Raw genomic sequence first — 19955 nt, forward strand, 5'->3', positions numbered from 1 at the left:
CTTGTACAGAGGAATTATAAATAATTTTATGTAGATACTCCAACTATAAGGAGGTCAAGTGTAACTGAGCTACCTACTCCTTAAGTGTGGGCTATGCATAGTGACTTCCTTCCAAGGAGGGCAGTATGGAAAATGAGGTTAAAAGGTAACTTTATAGTGGAAAAGTCTAACAAATATGATCTCAGCCAGGTGCTGAAGATTAACATCCATAGTGATGTCATGCCCACAGTCTATAACCCTAATATAATATGATGAGAATGACATATTACCTCTGTAATGGCCTTCCTTCAAGAAACACATGTGATCATGAGAGAAACATGAGTAAAAATCCTGAGTAATATTCTACAAAATAATCTGATCAATTATCCTCACAACCACCAAGATCTTCAAAACAAGGTAAACCTGAGAAACTATCACAGCCAAGACAGGCTACAGAGATCTGACAAATAAAATGGTGCATCCTAGATGCAATCGTGGAAGAGAAAAGGGGCATTAGAGGAATAACTGGAAGTCTGAATAAAGAATAAACTTTAGTTAATAAAAGTGTATCAATATTAGTTAGTTCATTATAACAAATGTACCATACTAATGCAAGATTTTTAATATGGGAAATTGGGTGCATTGCATATAAGAACCTGAAAATTACTTTTGCTCTTTGAAACAGTTATTTCACTTTGCAGAATCAGCTGATCCCATCAATAATCAGAAATGATGATATATGTTTATAAACAAAAAATCTGAACATTAGCAGAATATTTAAATGAATTATTATATACAGTATATGTACATTACGATGCACTGAAAAAATGTTTATTATGTAATGCTAATTAATAATAGAATTATATACTATTAGGTATAGTAGAAAGGATCCCTAATTGCATATACATTATTTATGAATTATGTAAAAATATTTAAAAGAACAGAATACAATATGCTAAAATATTAGCAGCACATCCCTCCAAGTGGAGGGATTAAGGGGAGGGAGGGAGATGGAGTGACTCTCCTGCATGCTGTCAGGGTACATTTCTTCCTCCTACTCAGGCCAAAGGAATGAAGGCACTGCTTTTAGGAAAGTTGTCCTCAAAGTTCACCAACCTTGACATGCTTCAGTCTGAAAAGCATCTCTACAACTTGTCTTTGTTTAAAGACCATCGAACCGTGATGATATCCAATGCCCCGCCTTAACAGACAGTGCAGTTTGTGGGCTTGTCTTGTTCCTCGCAGTCTGCGTAAGATCTTTGCTAAAGTCTGAAATAGCCAAGCAAAGAGTCTGCAGGATCAAATTAAAGCATTTATCCTTCAACTGAACAATGATGGCACGTTAAAAGGTTGTTTCGAAATCAATGCAGAGTTGGGCACACTTCTAAAAAGAGTTGTGATTTAGGCCAGAATCCAAAGCCTATTTCAACTACAAAATGCCCATCATGTGGTATTGTAGTAGAATGGTTTCACAGTACCTGACATTCAAAGCTTGATATCTGTTTGATACAAGCAAATGCAACCCAACCTTATATGTGGTGATCCTTTCTTCATCCACTTCTTTATTAGGAACATGCACCCCATTTTCTTTCCCAGACCCACTGAGTGGTTGAGGCCTAGCCTTGGTCCCAAGGGTTTAATCACTGCTATAGCTCAAAAGAACTAAGGGCTCCAGCTCACCCTGGGGAGATGAGGAAATGCTGAAGGGAAAGGATCAGAGGTGGGTGAGGAACCCGAGTACCCTGAGGCCAGTACCCAACGCTTCCCAACCTAAATTCTCAGCGTAGTCTGACTTGCTACCACCCCCATTTTGTTTTATTTTTGCTGTTAATTCAAATCTAACTTACTTTCTTTTTTATTATCACCTCCAGTCGTGTATGACCAGTGTTTGTAGTTCTCTCACTCTCTTTCTTTCTCTGTGTCTTCCTATCTTTTCTCTGCATTATCTTTGTGAGCATCACTTCCTTTCTCTCTCTCTCTCCCTCTCTTTCTCTCTCTCCCAGTCTTTCTCTGTCTCTCTCCCTCTGCCTCTCCCCTGTTCTCCTTTCTCTCTCTCTGAAACTGCCTGTGTTTATTTCTGTGCATTTGTCTGTTTGTCACTGTTATTGTTTCTTCTTTTTTTTCTCTTTTCTCTTTTTTCTCCCCTTTTCTCTCTCAGTCCACCTCTCTTTCTCCCCCTCTGCTATAACTTCAGGAAAGAAAAAAAGCATAAACACGTAATAACCACATTTCTCTGACTACTACATGAACAACTAGGTCAACCAGCAAGCATTTTATGAGCAACCATTGTTTATAGAGTGTCTGTCCATGTTCCAGAGTTAAGTTTCTGAAGGAGCTGTGGCATTAGGGAGAAGTAGAAGACAATCACAACTCCCCAGTTTCCAGTTTGAAGAAATAGGTACAAGGTAGGCAAAAAACAGACAAGGGAAATTTTTCAGAAGACAGGCAAATATGACGTTGAGGTTCTTTTAGCAAGTTGTTGTTGAAGTCTATAGCTCAAAAAAAAAGATTTTTACATGTAATATTCATATATCTGTCTACATAAAGGAATAGTTATAATGAATTTCAATTAATAAAGACAGCTTAATAAATATTGGAGTTATACTTTGGCACAAATCTTCGAGTTGCTTTTAATAAGTGTATAAACCCACACAAGTTAATTTCTGCAGCCTCCAACTTTAGTCTCCCATTTATTGTTTCAAGACTAATTTAGATTAAGTATGTTGTGTGTTTTATAAATTCCATATTACAGTATAGATACTACATACACTTTTATGTGCTAACCTGTGTTCCTCCAAAGATTCTCATGTCAAGGTCTTAACCCCCAGTACCTCAAGATGTCACTGTTTTTGGAGATAGGGTCTTTACAAAGCACTTCAGTTAAAATGAGGTCATTAGGTTGGGCCCTCATCTAGTCTGACTAGTGTCCTTACAAGAAGAGGAAATTTGAACACAGACACATAAAAGGGAAGATGATAAGAAGACAGAGAAAAAAGATGGCCACCTGCAAGCCGAGGAGAAAGACTTGGAACAGATCGTTCCTTCATAGCCCTCAGAAGGAATTGACCCCATCAACATCTCAGACTTCTACTCTCCAGAACTGGGAGAAAATCAATTCCTATTAATTAAGCCACTCGCTTTGTGGTTCTTTCTTACAGCAGCCCTATCAAATCTGTACACACACTTGTATATATCCTTGTTTCTTTTCTCTTACCTGATAATCCACAACTGTACGGTCAGTAAAAGTACAGTCTGGAGGAACTTGATAATGCTTCTTAAGGTTTCTTTTAATTTCCTTTATTTCAGCTGACAATAAAATGATTCTGTTAATTCTAGCACCTGAATCTGAATTAAAGAAACTGAATATAAAAAATTAGGGAAATGAGTAAGTATATTGACTATAGCATGTTCTTTATTTCTTTTAAGTTTGAGGTTATGTATATAAATGCCAGGTAATTCAAACCCCAAACACAATGCCCTATTAGAGAATTTTCATCAGGCCTTAATGACCTCAATTGTCTCTATATCAGTTTACCATTTAAGTATACTTTAAATATATGCATTAAAATGCATCTAACACAAAATTGGAAAACCTCTGCACCTCTCCCATATCTCATGCCAACCAAATCTTAATTTGTTTTGCATATACAGTAGGACAATATTTTTTACATTAAATTTGATGGAAAAATTCAATTTTTCTAATAACTGCATACAAATGCAAATTCTTTATAGTTGAAAAAGTGTAGAAAATTTTTTATCTGCCAGGCTCTCTTCTTTTTAACATATGCTGTAATTGATTTTCTGTATGTGCCAAAATTAGCCTTGAGAGCTATATGAGAATACTTCTCAATAAGTCATTGCTTGGGTGAAATGACATACAGAGGCAGGGTGACCAGTCTGCTGGGCCATTAGAATAGACTTGTATCAGCCATCCTATCTGAAATTTCATTCTTTTAAGACCCAATCCTATTTTATATGATCACTCAATCTCAGAAATATACCTGCAAGAGCCAGAAAAGAATAATTTATTGCATTATGGTTATTATTTCTCTCAAGAGTAGGTAAGGACAAATGCTAGAAAAGAATCCTGAGTGAGGGTAAGACTTGTGTAACTATTATCAAACAAAGTTATGTAACAAAATTCATATATCATGTTTTCCAGATTAATTTGTACATTAGAATGAAACAAAAAATAGAGCCATTTCTTTACATATTTGTATACTTTATGTTAAGACAAAGACATAAATATATAAAAATCATATTTCCTGTGTTATATTAAAAGACAATGTGTTAGTGAACTTGTTCTAACTAATTAGCTATTAGGTGTTCTAATAGCTATATGTCTAAACAATTTACTTTTAGAAAATTTGCAAACTTGCAATTTCTAAAAAATAAATCTGTAACTTACATTTCTAAGAAAAAGGAAAGAAACTAGTATAATGAATAAGATTATTGTAAACTATTGCATAATTATTAAACACAAAAAATCCTCTCTTGGATGTCCTCCCAAAAGTGAAGTATAATTAAATTAACTCAATTTGTCATAAAAAGAGAAAAAAAGTACATCATCACCTTAGAAAAACAGGTTTAAATTATAAAAACAGTTGAACACTCATACATTTTATTAAACATTTAAAATTCTACAACTCAAGTAAAAATACTCACGCAGCAATGTTTCTTTTTTGAGACTTTCTTGCTTTCCATAGTTTTTTGTTCAAAATTTTCTTCTCTCTTTCAGAATTTGGATCATTATGAGCAATTTGTTTGCTTATCAAATTAGTAAGCAGTCGTGAGGCTGATAATTCCACTGAGTGAATGTTAAATCTAAATTAAAAATATATGAGAATTGCATGTTCATATCAATCTTATATATCTCATATATCTTAGATACATCTCATATATATCTTATAGATATATTTCATGTATTAGAGAGGTAGATTATATATATAATCATATACGTTTTATTCATAATCTACCTTTAATGTGTTTGTTTGCTTTGGAGATCTTGCTTTGTTTCAAATGGAATTGAATAAATTAGATCTAGGTTTCCTCTCCTCTCCCCCTCGTCTAGAACATCTACACTTTGAGACCCCACCCTTTGTAAAAGCGTCTTTAACCACCCTAGCCATTGTTTTCTCTTCCCACTAAACTCTGACGCACCTAATGTCTTTGTCACACATTTATTTAAATTGTAGATTTTGTTATACTGTTGAGGAACAGGCTATGCTTTACAATTAATAATTTAGTGTTTTCTCCTATGTTCCCAGAAGTGACAAATATCTCCTCATGTTCATTATTAACACCTAAAGAATGCCTTGAATACTGAAACATTACATAACTGTTTATTTACTGACCAGCTCAACTATTGAATCTAACTCTTTTCAAGGTCATATACAACCACTCTTCCAATAATATCAATCCTTAAGGGCAGTCAATGTCACAGGTTGTTTCTGCATCCCTGAGTCCTGGGCTTAGTACCCAGGTGCAAAGTGAAATGAACTGATGTGAGCTCATTTCATCTATTTAGATTGATTAAATATTTCTCAAAGGAAAGTCATTATTTTAAGTATAATGAAAACATGGCTGCTAATTATTTGATGTTGGTACTAAGCCCCAGCTCACTTTTCTTTTAATGCTCTGAAGGGAAAACTAGGAAAAATGAAACTAGCAGAATGAAGATGTTCCTTTTTTGTGAAGAGTTTAGATGTAACCACTTTTGCAAACAACCTACAGAACAACTACTACAGCAAGGTACTATGCTTGTATATGTTACGCATGCGTGCGAGTGTACGTGCTCTCTTTTGGCAAATGCACACTCTAGCTTATCCTTTTTTCCTTATCTTACTTTGATGACATATAGAACTTTTCTAATAACTAATGGGCCAGAAATTCTGCAGCACTCAACTATACAATTAGATTTGAAGTATAATTTAGTGAGAGGTGTTCCTTCCTCTCATCCTATACCCAGCTTGGTATTTTAAGCATGACTTCAACATAGAGTTAAAAATTCCTCAAAATTTGTACTGGCTGGATGGCTCAGTTGGTTTGGGGCATCATTCCGTGCACCAAAAAAGGTCGTGGGTTGAATTCCCAGTCAGGGAATAACATTTCTAGGTTGTGTATTTGATCCCCAGTCAGGGAGCATATGGGATGCAATAAATCGATGTTTCTCTCTCACATTGATGTTTCTCTCTCTTTCCCTTCCTCTTACTCTAGAATCAATAAAAACATATCTTCTGGTGAGGATTTTTTTAAAAATTCTTAAAAGTCTACTAATATGAATCAAAGGTTATATATATTCTTCCTCAATTATTGTTTTTAAAAGTCTTCAAATGCATACAATCTTAAGTATAATGCTAATGTTACTTACGAAAAAAATATTGCAGGCAGCCTATTCATTTCTTTAAGTTTTTCCACAAAATTAGGAAACATTCTTCGCTTTTCACTTTCTGGACTGTCAAAAGTTTGAGGCTTAAGGTAATTCAACAACTGATTCACCTGAATAAAATTATCATAAGTAAAAGATAAGTCATAAGATACTTGTGATAGTGAAAAAAAGATGATAAAACCAGCTAGCATTTGAGAATGAAAATCAAATTGGTAAGGCTTAGTGCATTTTCATGGAGTAAGTTAGAAATTATATCTAAATCATGCACATTTTTAAATAAAATTATATGAGAAAACTTGAATGATATACTTCCATAATACTGTAATCATGTCTATGTAGTATCAGGACATGGTGTTTATGGAAGGGGACAGAGATTGTTACCAATTGATGTTGGTCATTAATGGGGTGAGCACAGGGTACAGTAAGTAGGACTTTAACACAGAGTCAACATTACTCAAATTCTGCCACTATGAATCAGATATTATATGGTCATTCATATTCATCATCAAATTAAAATTAAAAGTGAAGGGCTGAGGAGGCTATAAAAACAACAGGTGCAAACCGTGGTTGTCCTGGAAAAACTAAGAAATGCGAACAAATACAATTATGTAAAAGAATTCAGCTAACGCCCCAGGTATTTAGGAACCCAGCCATGAGAGACACAATAAATCAACTATTAAACCAGGTCATCTGTACATGTTGGGATTAGAGCGGTGTGTAGTTCAATATAAGCTCAAGGAAAAATAAAACACTAGGGGAGCTCTTCCAGTTTTCCAAACTATATATACCATGTTTCCTTATCTTTTTGTTTTGTTTAATTACTCAATTTATATGTTGTAAATAAATACATCATAAAAAATTTTGAAGAAAAAAAGTTGAACAAGCTCTGCTCCTTTCTCTCATTTCTTTCACTCCATCAGTTGATTTGCCCTGAAGAAACACCTCAGAGAGCCATTTGCAACTATTATAAGGTAGAGGTTAATCCACTCCACAAAGAGCCTGGTGATTCACTGTTCCCTGGCCTGGGCCTATGGCCTGCGAGGACCCCCACCAGGCCTCAATAGCTCTAGCTTCAGTAGAGGAAGCAGAATATTAAAGAAAATTGCTGTGGTGAAGCTTTCTCTGCCTTTAAATGAGGACGGTTGCTTCTTTTATGACACTGTTGCCCAATATTTTGAAAAAAAGTAGATGAGTTTAAGTTATAATTGCCCCTTAAAATAAAATTACAAACAAAAACAAAACAGCACTCTTCAGGGGACTATAACACAATACAGAATCTCCACAATATAACATTCATGGTCCAAAAATAACAATCCCCCAAAATAACAACATATAAGGAACAAGGGAAATATGACCCCTTCTCAAGAAGAAATAAAATTATCCCAGATAAAAAGAAGAGATTACATAGATATTGGACTTGGAAGTAGATCAATAACTCCAGAATAAGAAGTTCTGAAAAATATAAATAAATAGATTCGGTGTCAAGAGAGCCAAAAGAGGAAGAGACATGGGGGGGGGGGGGAATTAACTAGGGTAGGAAAAGATACAAAGGAAAATGAAGAAAAAAAAGAAATTTTAAACCATGAGACCTACAATAAACAGCCTTCCAGGAACTTCAGAAAAACAAGAAATCATTACAGATACCAACAAAGGAAAAAATTGTTACTGACCGTTAAAGTATGTAAACTAAGACTTGTTAAGTATCTGCTGAGAGGTATCTCAATTCATAATTGAAAAAAATGTTGACATCCGCATCAGTGTGTAATTTTAACATTAATCAAAGCCATATCAAACCACAAAGAAATAATATAACTAAAAAAGCAAAACAACTACAGTTTTATCTAGTAAAATAATTGGGATAAGGCAATATTTACAACCAGCCTTTAATTAAAAATAATGAATATAGAATAAAATTATATAACAAGGGGAAAAGCTAGCCACATAAATATCGACTAAAAGCAGAATTTAGTGTACTGTACCAAAGGATGCCTGGTAAAAAATAAAATTGAGAGATAATTTTATTCATTTACTCATTCAACTGGTACACACACGCATATACATATATATACCGCACCTGTCTATAAGTAATATTTTAAACAAGATATCTAAAATTAAAAAAAATAAGAAAAATAAATGTATAAAAGTAAAATTTTAGGTGAAAAGAATATAAAATGTTAACAAAAATTATTAGACAAAATACAATAAATGAGAAGAGGATTTTCATGTTATGAATGGCACAGCTTATTGGCACTAGGCATGTCTTAAGCTCGAAGGGAAAGAAATATATCACTTGTGCCTACTGGAGAGTATATTAGATGGAACTAATTAGAGTTTAGATATTTTCCACCTCCTAAAATATGGTAAGTCAAGAGGGCTAAGTAAAATTAATTTTGATCTAGGCTGGTATCTATATATCCCAGTGTTTTAAAAAGCCAGAGAATAGCAATCATAGACCAAAGATTCTCAAGCATGTCTGCACATTAAAATTTCCTAAAATTTTGTTTTAAAATTCCAGTGCCCTGGCCCCACACAAAGCCAATCAAATCAGAATTTTTAATAAGCTGCATTTTTGTATAAGCAGCTAGTTTTGAAAACCTCTATTTAATATAGTAGCAATTCTTGACACTAGGTGGTTTTCAGATTGCAGACCAGGTAGTCTGCCCAAGTCAGTGTGCAATTAAATTGAAAAAATTAAAACATGGGTTCCTTCCCACATGGAAAGAGAATACAGAAAATAGGCATGGAGCAGACTGATGAAACTCAAAGGGAAGGTGGGGTTGGAGGAGTGGGTGGGGAGAGATTAATCAAAGAATTTATATGCATATATGCATAACCCATGCACACAGACAATAGTGTGGAGAAGGCTTGGGGGGGGGGGCAGGTGTGGATGCTGGGTAGAGGTGATCAATGGGGGGAAAAAGGAGGACATCTGTAATACTTTCAATAATAAAGATAAATTTTAAAAAAATATAGGGATGGGTTGAAATTCTGCTTCCATTACCTGAACCATGCTGATCAAGAAGTGATCACATCTTAACCATGACCTTGGGCCCAAAGCAGTTAAGATTGTTTGATATTACATGCCAGTATATGTAAGTGAGTTTGACCAGATCCCTTTCCTTTTTACTGTCTGGTGAATCAGCCCTGGCTAACTATGAACATGTGCCACTGCTTGTATCATGGAAAAATTGTAGTACCCATTTCAGGACATAAAATATCATCAGGATTTTATCATCAAAAAAAAGTAAAGTCAAAGAATAGAACTTACAGTAAGTAAGATAAATTAAACAATATTTGTAATTTCTTTTATCTATCCAATTTGTTGGCAATAGAAAGAAACTGGGTGTTCACCTATTCAAATAAGTAAATAGACAAAAGGTCTTCCTTAGAGAAATATTAGAGAAGAAAATTAGGGCAATTACCCAGTAGTATCAGAAATCAGAGAAGTCTTATCTTCTATGAAAAGCAATAGCCCAACTTGAGACTCAGGAAAGTTATGGTACCAACATATGTGGGCTGTCCAAGCTGGAGCTCAAGTAATGATTCTTTCCATTTTCCCACATCTAGCCAACTGAATATCAGCCAGAATAGCAAAGCATGGCAATAAGGTATTCATCTTCAAATCCTTGAGAGCTTTACGAGTGACTCTCTTGAACCTAAATGAAGAAGTCAGATCCATTTCATGTTAATCTTAAATTTAAAGAAATCCTAAATGGTTTTAATTACCTTGCTTGGGTCCAGCTGAATCCAATGAATTATTTCCTTTTTCAGTTCCTCTTCATATTTCTTGGCATCTGCCTTCATAATGACTATTTTATTTTTGAAGCAGCTGAATTCTTCAGGTTCTAGCTCCTTGAAAACAAACACCAAGAAAAATGAAGTTCCTCATCCTTTCTAGAGTTTTCCATATACACCATCATGAAGGAAATCTCCCAAGCAGGCATCCACATTCAGTTACAGAGTTCACTGCAGATAGGCCAACAGTTCTGTTCTCTATGTAATGGTTGCATATTATTTTGTTTTCATTAGAACATACTAACACATAAATGTTTTTAATATTGCAGTTAGCTTTAGAGGTAAAAGAAATAAAAATTTCTAAAATGTTTGTTTTCATACACACACACGCACACACACACACACACACACACACACACACACACATATATTTACCATGGCAAGGCACTATTCTAAGCATTTTACAAATAAAAATTAAGTTACTCTTCATAACAAACCAACAAAGTAAATATTTTTTGGTAGGAATAATAAAGAAATTTAACTAATTTGCCCAATTCTGGAGCACCGTGGCTCTGGAGTCTAAATTCTTAACAATAAACTATACTGCATTTATCTAAACCAGAATAAATACCATTCATGAATTTGCTCATCACTGATGGAGTGCCATAGCCAAAGTATTAGAGATATCAGCTGTAGAGAGTATAAAATCACACACCTGCTTTCTTGTCCATTCTGGCCAAATGTGTACCATTGCATCATAAAGCAGTATGCTTTCCCTTGGAGAAAATCCAAGGTCTAAAGGGATTCCATATTTCTTTATCTAAAACCCATAAAATACAAAATAATTAATTTTATATTCCATATACATATTTTTAACAACCTGGATACATTCTCATCTTCCCAAGTGGTTGATACTTACATGGTTGACTGTAAGTGCAGCACATGGGTGATAGTGTTCAATGATAAAGTCATCATCCTTTAGGGAACACACGTACTTCTCTAGATCATTGTATCGCTCTTTGTACCATACTGTAAGCATAGGATTGAAATGATCATCAAGATCTGTTTGTTTTCAAAACAATCACCTAATTATGATTTTACAATTATAAGCAGATCTAGAAAGAGCCCATTGCCAAAAATTAGAAACAGTGCTGTGCACTGGGAAGAACTTTGAAAGAGGAATCAATGTATCTATACTGCATATTTGTGCTTTACTTTTCTTCCTGGTCTTAATCTTCAATTATATCGTATCATCATTTCTAGTATTTAATTATGATTTTCTAATTTATTTCTCTATGTAATTTTGTAAAGCATGTCTTTGTGTAATGGGGTATGGGATAGATCAATGGATATATAGACACACAATTAATTAGGGACAGTGGATATCACTATTATTATTATTATTATATTATCTCTCTATCTTTAAGAATAATATTACCAGGGCAAAGAAAGAATATGTGTCTTCTTTTTTTTTCTGTTCATTTTCTTTAATCGAAGAAACTGATATTCTAACTACCTCTATTAATATTACACTGGGTTTAATTTTTTTTCTTAGCACTTACCATTACCTAACATGCTATCTATTTTATTTTCTTTACTATTCATCTTGTTTAATCTCTATGTCCACATTAAAATTTAAGCTCCAGAAAAGCAGAGTCTGTTTTCTATTGTAATTCTAGGGATTTATACAATTTTAATACTACTTCATAGAATTCTCATGAAAACAGCCATGAGTATATGACATGTAGCAACAATCATTAATTCAGTAGTAAAATATTTAGAGTACATATAAAAGACAGCATTGTATGGATTAAAAACAAATATATATATATGTTTTATATATAATGCATTATATATAATAGTATCTATTTACATATATACATATAAATATATATACATACATTTAAAATGTCTAGTGTTTTCCAAGGAAAATAAGACATTAAAAGAGGTACAAAAGATAGTAGGACATATCATAATGTGGGACATACTATGGGACTTGAACTAAAAGAATTAAGGTTGTATTTGAGCTGTGCCTCTAGATGATCTCTCTTAAATAATGAATAGATAGAATGTGGTCAAGTGTAAATGAAAGGTTATTATAGAACAAGGAATTTAAAAAGGAAAGGCAAGTTCTGAGGAACAATGAATAATTCCACCGTCAAGAAAACCCACAAAAAGGAAGATGCTGTGGTCTGAAACAGGAATAGACCACAGAACTAGACCACAAGTGAAGCAGGACACTTTCAAGCAGTGATTTTTCAGCAAACCCAAACTGAACTGCCCTCTAGAAATGTTTTTGCCTTAGTTTTTTCTTACAAAAATAAGGAGTGAAACATTTATCTGTGCTGCAATTCCATCTTTAACCACACTGAATTATGCAGAAATTCTCATCATTTCAAAATAGATCATCATTGCAAAGAGCTTGATCTTCGAGTTTATTAGATCCACCATTTGTTAGCTGTGTGGACTTCAGCATGTCACTTAATCCTCTAGAGCTACTATTCTTATTTAATTTCCTCTGTATATTAAAACAAAATTTGCTCTCTATTTATGAGTCTGTCTCTATTTTGCTTGTTAGTTCATTTTGTTCATTAGATTCCACATCTGAGTGAAATCATATGATAGGAAAAAATTGATTTCCCTTCAGATTTGTAGTAAGAATCAAACTGTTTTACTCATATAAGATTCCCTAATATGTTACAAACATGTGGAGTACGCTCGATGATTCCGAGTGCCCCTTCTCCTAGTTTGAGATAGTCATACCCAGTCTAACTCTGTGTGATGGCTTTTCTATTATTTTTCTTTGTTGTTTCCTTGAAACTTTCATGGCATTTTTCGATGAACCAGAATTTTCCATTGTGCTTTCAACATGTTGCCAGTATCTTTTAACTGACACCAACCACCTAGTGATAAAAAAAGAAAAAGGTATTATCATCACAGAAAAAAATCTGCATCATGTTTTCCCAGAAAAATCACTAAGAATTGATTCTAAGAGAATAAAAATCTTCTCTAAACTTTATACATATTAAAATATTTATAATAGCTACCATTTATTGCATACTAACCACATAGTTTAATCAGTTATTACTTTTATGCAATAACCAAGAACTAATATTTTGAGGTTTCTTATGAAATTCAATAACCCAATAAAACAGTTATATGCATTTCTGCTATATGTGTTGACTCAGTTTGAAAACATTATTGGTGTTTTGCGTAGGAAAATAGTGTACATAGGATATTGGGAGGATAGTTCTAAACTGCCTTATGCTGCCCTCTGAGAATCTAAATATCAAGCTATAAATAGGAAAACTAAATCACTCTCACACAAAATTCTTTAAAAAAAAAAAAATCTGTATTGATTTCAGAGAGAGGAAGGGAGAGGGAGAGAGAGAGAGAGAAACATCAATGATGAGAGAGTCATTGATCGGCTGCCTCCTGCACACCCCTGACTGGGGATGGAGCCTGCAACCCGGGCATGTGCCCTGACCGGGAATCGAACCGTGATCTCCTGGATCCTAGGTCGATGCTCAACTGCTGAGCCACGCCCAGCCCAGCTCACACAAAATTCTTGAAAAACCAGCATGTAAATTATATCTAGTCAAAGGATGAGAGCAAATGTTTTCTAGTTAAATATAGCAAAATTTTAAGAAAATAAGTGTTACTGAAGAGATTTTTGCTTTGTTTTAGAGATTACTTTAAATAGTCTATGATTATATTATTAATTTTCATTATTATTATCATTAATAGCAATTACAATGAATGCAAAACTCAGTCTTACTCAGTGAGATGCTCAGGATTACTGATAGTAGCAGAAAGTGCTAGAAATGGACACCGAATTGTAACAAGAAGATGTTCCCAAACTTCGGCTCCAATTTCTCCCCCAAGACAGTGAACCTGGCAATGCAGTTAAATAGACTCAGTATAAAATCAGTGACTTTTTTTCCCCAAAATACAAATAGATTAGGCCACCAGAACTTATTATTTTTTCCTCTCTCCACATTTAGTAATGTTCATTCACCACTGACAAAGTTGGTCAAAGAATCCCAATGTGATTTTGAGAAGAATTAAACTGGGTTTGAGAATAACACTGAGACATGACTTGCTCTGTTATGCATGATGGTAGCTGAACTGCGGAAAAGATGATCACATGCCATGGTAACAATACTCATAAACAAGGACAAATTAAGCAAAAAATACATTTTGTAAGTCTTGTTGACAAATGAAATATTGGCTAAATTATAGCAATTACCACAAAAAGATAAGATGAAGAAAAATCTATGTAAAAATAAAACATTTTAGTCATGTGTCACTAGTCCTATTACTGAAATGCAGATGAAAATATTTATAAAAAAATTAATTTTAAATAAATACACTTCTTCAGTCTTTGGTCTATTAATATACATAGAACACTTATTCTGTACTAGTTAAAAATCTAGAGAAAGCCTAGTCCCCTGACAGTAAATGGGGGCAAGATAAGTGCAGTGATTATTAGCTCATTCATTATTAGTTTGCCACAATGATATGGGAAACTTTAAAAGACTTGATTTTAAATAATTTCTGTAAAATTCTCAGCTATCAATAAATTTTTATTTAGTAAAATTAGATCTTTATGTATATTATAGCCTATATTTTATAGAATAAGAAAAAGAGAAAAACAACTCAATTTCAAAAGTCTTGTTTATGCTTAATTTCTGATTTTTACTGAAGCCTTTATCCTTCGTGAAATATTTATCCACTATGAGGCAGGCTCTATGGAGAGGTAAAGAGAAGCATTCAAAAAGCTTTTAGTCAAAACAGAGAGAAAAACAAAAAGAAAAACATGTAAATGACATTAGAAATATATTGATAACAAGATCATTTTAACAAAGTGTGTGTGTTTGAAGTGCCAGCAGATAGGAGATGAATGTGGAATTTATATTGACGAAGTGAGACTTGGTAAGAAACACTCTTTAGTATTTTAACTAAAGATACAGAAGACAAGATTTAAAATAAATATTTTGCAGTTTTTTTCTTCGTTGCTATGTTAGAGGACATTTAATCTCATCTTTTTACTTGTACAGATAGATACTTCTGTGTGTCTGTGCCGCATTAAAGCACAGAACATGGAAGCATGACCTGCGTTCTAACCTTGGCCCTGCACTTAACATGGGGTGAACTGGAAAAAAGTTCACCTCTCTTAGCCTCAGTTCACTAGCCATCAAAATAGTAGCTAATGTATAGTGTTTTTCTGAAGACTAAATGGCATTATAGCTGGACATTTAGAATAAATATTCATAGTAGACATTAAAATAATGGTAACTTATAATTTTATGTATAGCAATATGTGTAATATAATTACTTATATCTAAGTGAATCTGCACTCTTTTTTAACCTTTGTTTTATTGTGAAATGTAACATTCAGTAAGTGTATACAATATACTTTCATATTAACAAAGTATAATTCAGATTAAGTAAAGCAAACATTCTCATAAATCAAGGCAAATATTTACAGTATCTCTGAAGTCTATATTATAACAACCTTTTTTGATAGTTACGTTGATTTTTAAAAATCATGACTTGGTTTTCATTATATTTCTTTATATATATACATATGTGTGCTCGCAAACAATATGTTGATTTTGCCAGTTTTGTAAGGTTTTGCGATTTGAATTATAGAGCATCTGTCCTTTGCTCAATATTATAATTTTAAGATTATTCTACTTATTTTCATTGATCTATGTATTCAATTGTATAAATATACCACATTTTGTTATTATTTCCGCTCTAATGGACATCTGAGTTGCTACTCTGAACATGGGTGAGAGTTCTTAAATTGTCTTATTTTTTAAGACCATACATCTTTTTTTCTAGTCCTCAGGTATATAACTAGAATTGGAATTCCTTGTTCATGAAGTATTGTCATCTTCATTAGATATAGTAAAAACAATTTCCAAAGGGGCACCTGCTAGCAGTGTATATGCCTTCCCATTGCTCCACTTCCTCCCCAACACTGACACTGTCAGATTCTAACCTTTACTGTCTGATTGGTGTGTTTCATTGTGATTTTAATTTAACTTTTTAGCTGAGTTCTTTTCAGGGGTGTATTAGACATTGGAAAATCTTTTTTTGTGATGGCCTTTCCTCTTAATATTTTAAAGAAATCATATATTTTAAATCAGAGGTCTTTGCGAGTTTATAAATTATAAATACTTCCACTCAGTGGCTTGTAATTTCATTCTCTTAATTATATATTTTGATGAATAAAATGTCTTGATTTTAATATAAAATTATTAATCTATTTTTCATAGTTTGTGTTTTCAACTTTATGTTTAAGAGGTCTTTCTCTACTCCTAAGTAATGAAGATATTCTTTTCAGATAACGTATTTTAAAGTTGCATCAATTTGCCTTTCACATTTCTGTGTTTAAATCATTTGAAATTGATTTTGTGTATGATGTGAGGAAGAAATCTAATTTTTTTCTCCTCCACATTAATTTCCAATTTTTCCAATACTGTTTCTAGTGCCACATTTTTCTTAAATAAAATGCCTATACATGGTTCTATTTCTGGGCTGCTGGCCCATTTGTCTATATCTTTCTCCCTGTTTCAAAAGGCATCACTCCATTACCATAGTTGTACAATAAATCCTGATACCCGCTAGAGTAAGTTTGTTCACCTTGATCTTCTTTTTTAAATGCATTTTTTCCCTACTTTAATCTTCTTTTCCAAATGTACCTTGGTTACTTTTTCCCTTTTGCATTTCCATGTAAGTTTCAGAACCAGGTAATCAGTTTTTCCCCCCCACCAATGTGCAAACCTGCACACACAGTCACACACATAAATACCATGAAAGGACAGAAAAAAAAGAAAAAGAAAAAGAAAATGTGAGTTTTTACTGTGATTGCAGTGAATCTATAGAAAAATTTGGGGACCTAATTGTCCAGAATGATCTGTTTGTGTCCAAACTCATCTATCATCACTATAATCATAATCAGGGCACTTATAATATTGACTTTCCCAATGTGAAAACATGGACTATTTCTCTAGGTATCTCTATTCATTTTATTCTTCAAAAAAATCTCATTAAATAGCCTCAGTAAAGTTTAACAATTTATTTATAGAAGTCCTATACATTCCAAAGTACTTTGTGTATGTAATGATACTAGAAATAATATTAAAAATACTTTTTTATCTCACTTTCTCAATATGTGTTGCCAATATGAAAATTATTCATCAATTTGAATTTCAGAAGATGAAAAATATAAAGATATATTCTTGACCTAAATGTAACTATGCTAGAAATACAAACCAAAAAGATAGTTTTTTAAAAAAGAAGTATATTTGAAAATTAAGAAATATAGTTTTAATTAACCTATGGACCGAAAACTAAATGATGATGGCAATTAAAAGATATTTTAAACTGAATCATAAAAACTGTAATGTTCCAGTGTTGCTAAGGCAGTACTTTAAGATTAATGTATAACCTTCAATACATTAATGTATTAGAAAAAAATAAATACATGTATTAGGAAAGAACGTAAAATTCCTGTTCAAATCATGTATTCCTAAATTTGCACCCTACTTTGTTTATTTTAGTCTGTTTAATTGTATTGTTTGCTTATTTGTATTTTGTTCTTTATTTCCTCCCAGTATCATTCATGAAATCAATGCTAGCTAGCAGTATAAGATACTTTCACTTTAAACCAGCAATAAAGTGACATGACCAATTTTAGCCATTAATGCAACCAGTATAGTTAATAAGAAAGTACCTCTTAAAAGATAGTTGGTTCAGGGGGATAAAGCTCTATAGCTAAAAGAAAAATAGTCTATTAATAATATCATTAGTTTGTCCAGTGATTTTTAGGATACTTTCTCTCTGCTATTATCACTCTTATTCTAGAAAATTTTCCATTACCCTTTTCAACTCCTTACAGATCTATCTTTTAACACCCACACATTCAGTCTATCCCTTCCTTACAGTGAATATTTATTTTAATAACTGTCCATAGGATTGCCATCTTTACTAAAATACATAAGCTAAATATTTTATGTACATAAAAAAAGTGGAATAACAGTACATACCTCAAAGAGATTAAAGATGGCTATGGACGGAGTGGAAGCTACACTGACACTCTCCCAGGACCAAACTGGAATTACAACTAAAATATGGAAAAACCATCCTGAAAATCAACTGCAACCGAAGACTAGCTGGAGAGCACCCTCATAACCAAGGAGGAAAAGTGGAGACCAAATAGAGCTGGTAGGAAATGTGGTGGCAGAAGAGGGCTGGCTGGGCTCCCACAGGCAGCAGCTGAAGGTCCGGAGGGATATCTCAGCTGGGGGGTTCCCACTGAGGACTCTGGGGCCTAAACCCCAGGCTGAGCTTCCCAGCCAAGAGCACCAGAACTGAGAAAGGTGCCCACATAACATCTGGCTGTGAAAAGCAGCCGGGCTTCTGTCTGCCAGGGAGAGGCGGCTGGAACTGCAGGCACCCTCTCAAAGAGCCAATGCACAAAGTTTCATTTGCAGCCACTCACCTTGGGCTCCAGCAGAGGGAGGGCAGAGTGGACTGGAGCTGTGTGAGGAGAACCTAGAGCTGTGGGCCCTGGAGACTGAGATCAGAAAGCACCCCTCTGGATTCCTTCACTGAGTCATTCACCCATACTGCAGAGGACATCTGACACCGGCAGACATTTACCTTCCAAGCAGCTTTTGCCTGAGGGGGAAGCAATTGCCCCACCCTGCTGGAAAACCTCTCACCCCATCCGGTGGAGTTTCTACAGCCTGAGGCTCAATAAGAGAATGATAACAATCAGCTGCCTCACCCTGTGGAGTTTCTACAACCTGAGGCTCTTTAAAAAAATCAGATTAATTAACCAGCCCCCAGTCAGAGGCAGACCTCCAAATGCTTTGAGTCTTTGACTGATCTGCTTCTGGACCTGGGCCTTGGAAAAGCAGGCTTTGCAGTGCATCTTGGTCCTATCAAAATGCACCAGCGCCAACAGAGGGACCTCAAGCCCTAGGTTGTTGATAGCTCCAAACAGGGTACTCAGGGCCAGTCACAAACAGCATCTGACATTAGCCTAAACCAGAGACCTTCCAAAAAGACTGAGAGTCCTAGCAGACCTACCTAATACGTAGAAACAAACCCAAATAGGCAGCCAAAATGGGGAGACAAAAAACAAGCCCCGGATGAAAGAACAAGAGAAGTCTCCAGAAAAAGAGCTAAAGGAAGTGGAGATAAGCAATCTATTAGATATAGAGTTCAGAATACTGATCATAAAGATACTCAGCAGCATGAAAAAAGATATGGAAACTATGAAAAATGACCAGTCAGAAATGAAGAATCACATAGCAGAAATAAAGAAGACATTGGAAGGAATAAACAGCAGATTAGGAGAAGCTGAGGACAGGATCAGCAAATTAGAAGACAGGGTAGAAAATATCACTCAATCAGAGATCCAAAAAGAAAAAAACAATTAAAAAACAAGACAGTCTAAGGGAGCTGTGGGACAACATGAAATGTAACAATATTCACATCATAGAAGTGGCAGAAGAGGTCGAAGGTAAGCAAGGGGTAGAGAATCTGTTTGAAGAAATAATGGCAGGAAACTTCCCTAACCTGGTCAAGGAAAAAGTCACACAAGTTCAGGAGGCATAGAGAGTCCCAAGCAAGAAGAACTCAAAGATGCCCATGCCCAGGCACACCATAATTAAAATGCCAAAAGTCCACAACAAAGAGAATCTTAAAGGTAGCAAGAGGAAAGTAAGCTGTTACCTACAAAGAAGCTCCCATAAAGTTTTCAGCTGACTTCTCATCAGAAACTCTACAGGCCAGAAGGGAATGGCATGAAGTATTTAAGGTAATGCAAAAC

At 34.2% G+C, this 19955-nt stretch overlaps 1 protein-coding gene across 1 annotated transcript in view; it reads right to left on the reverse strand.

Moving 5' to 3' along the window:
* Window positions 1-19955, reverse strand: part of LOC308556080 (putative ATP-dependent RNA helicase DDX60) — a gene marked incomplete at its 5' end in the record, with an annotated part of 73302 nt that overhangs the window by 18516 nt on the left and 34831 nt on the right. The window contains 9 exons of the mRNA XM_081135131.1: window positions 1096-1248; window positions 3194-3338; window positions 4645-4803; window positions 6350-6477; window positions 10094-10219; window positions 10818-10922; window positions 11022-11131; window positions 12866-13005; window positions 13881-13996. Of these exons, the coding sequence (XP_080991257.1) occupies window positions 1096-1248; window positions 3194-3338; window positions 4645-4803; window positions 6350-6477; window positions 10094-10219; window positions 10818-10922; window positions 11022-11131; window positions 12866-13005; window positions 13881-13996 (1182 nt within the window). The remainder of the gene's footprint in view (window positions 1-1095; window positions 1249-3193; window positions 3339-4644; window positions 4804-6349; window positions 6478-10093; window positions 10220-10817; window positions 10923-11021; window positions 11132-12865; window positions 13006-13880; window positions 13997-19955) is intronic.

This window comes from Miniopterus schreibersii (assembly GCF_964146895.1).
Source record: "Miniopterus schreibersii genome assembly, chromosome: 4".
NCBI lineage: Eukaryota > Metazoa > Chordata > Mammalia > Chiroptera > Miniopteridae > Miniopterus > Miniopterus schreibersii.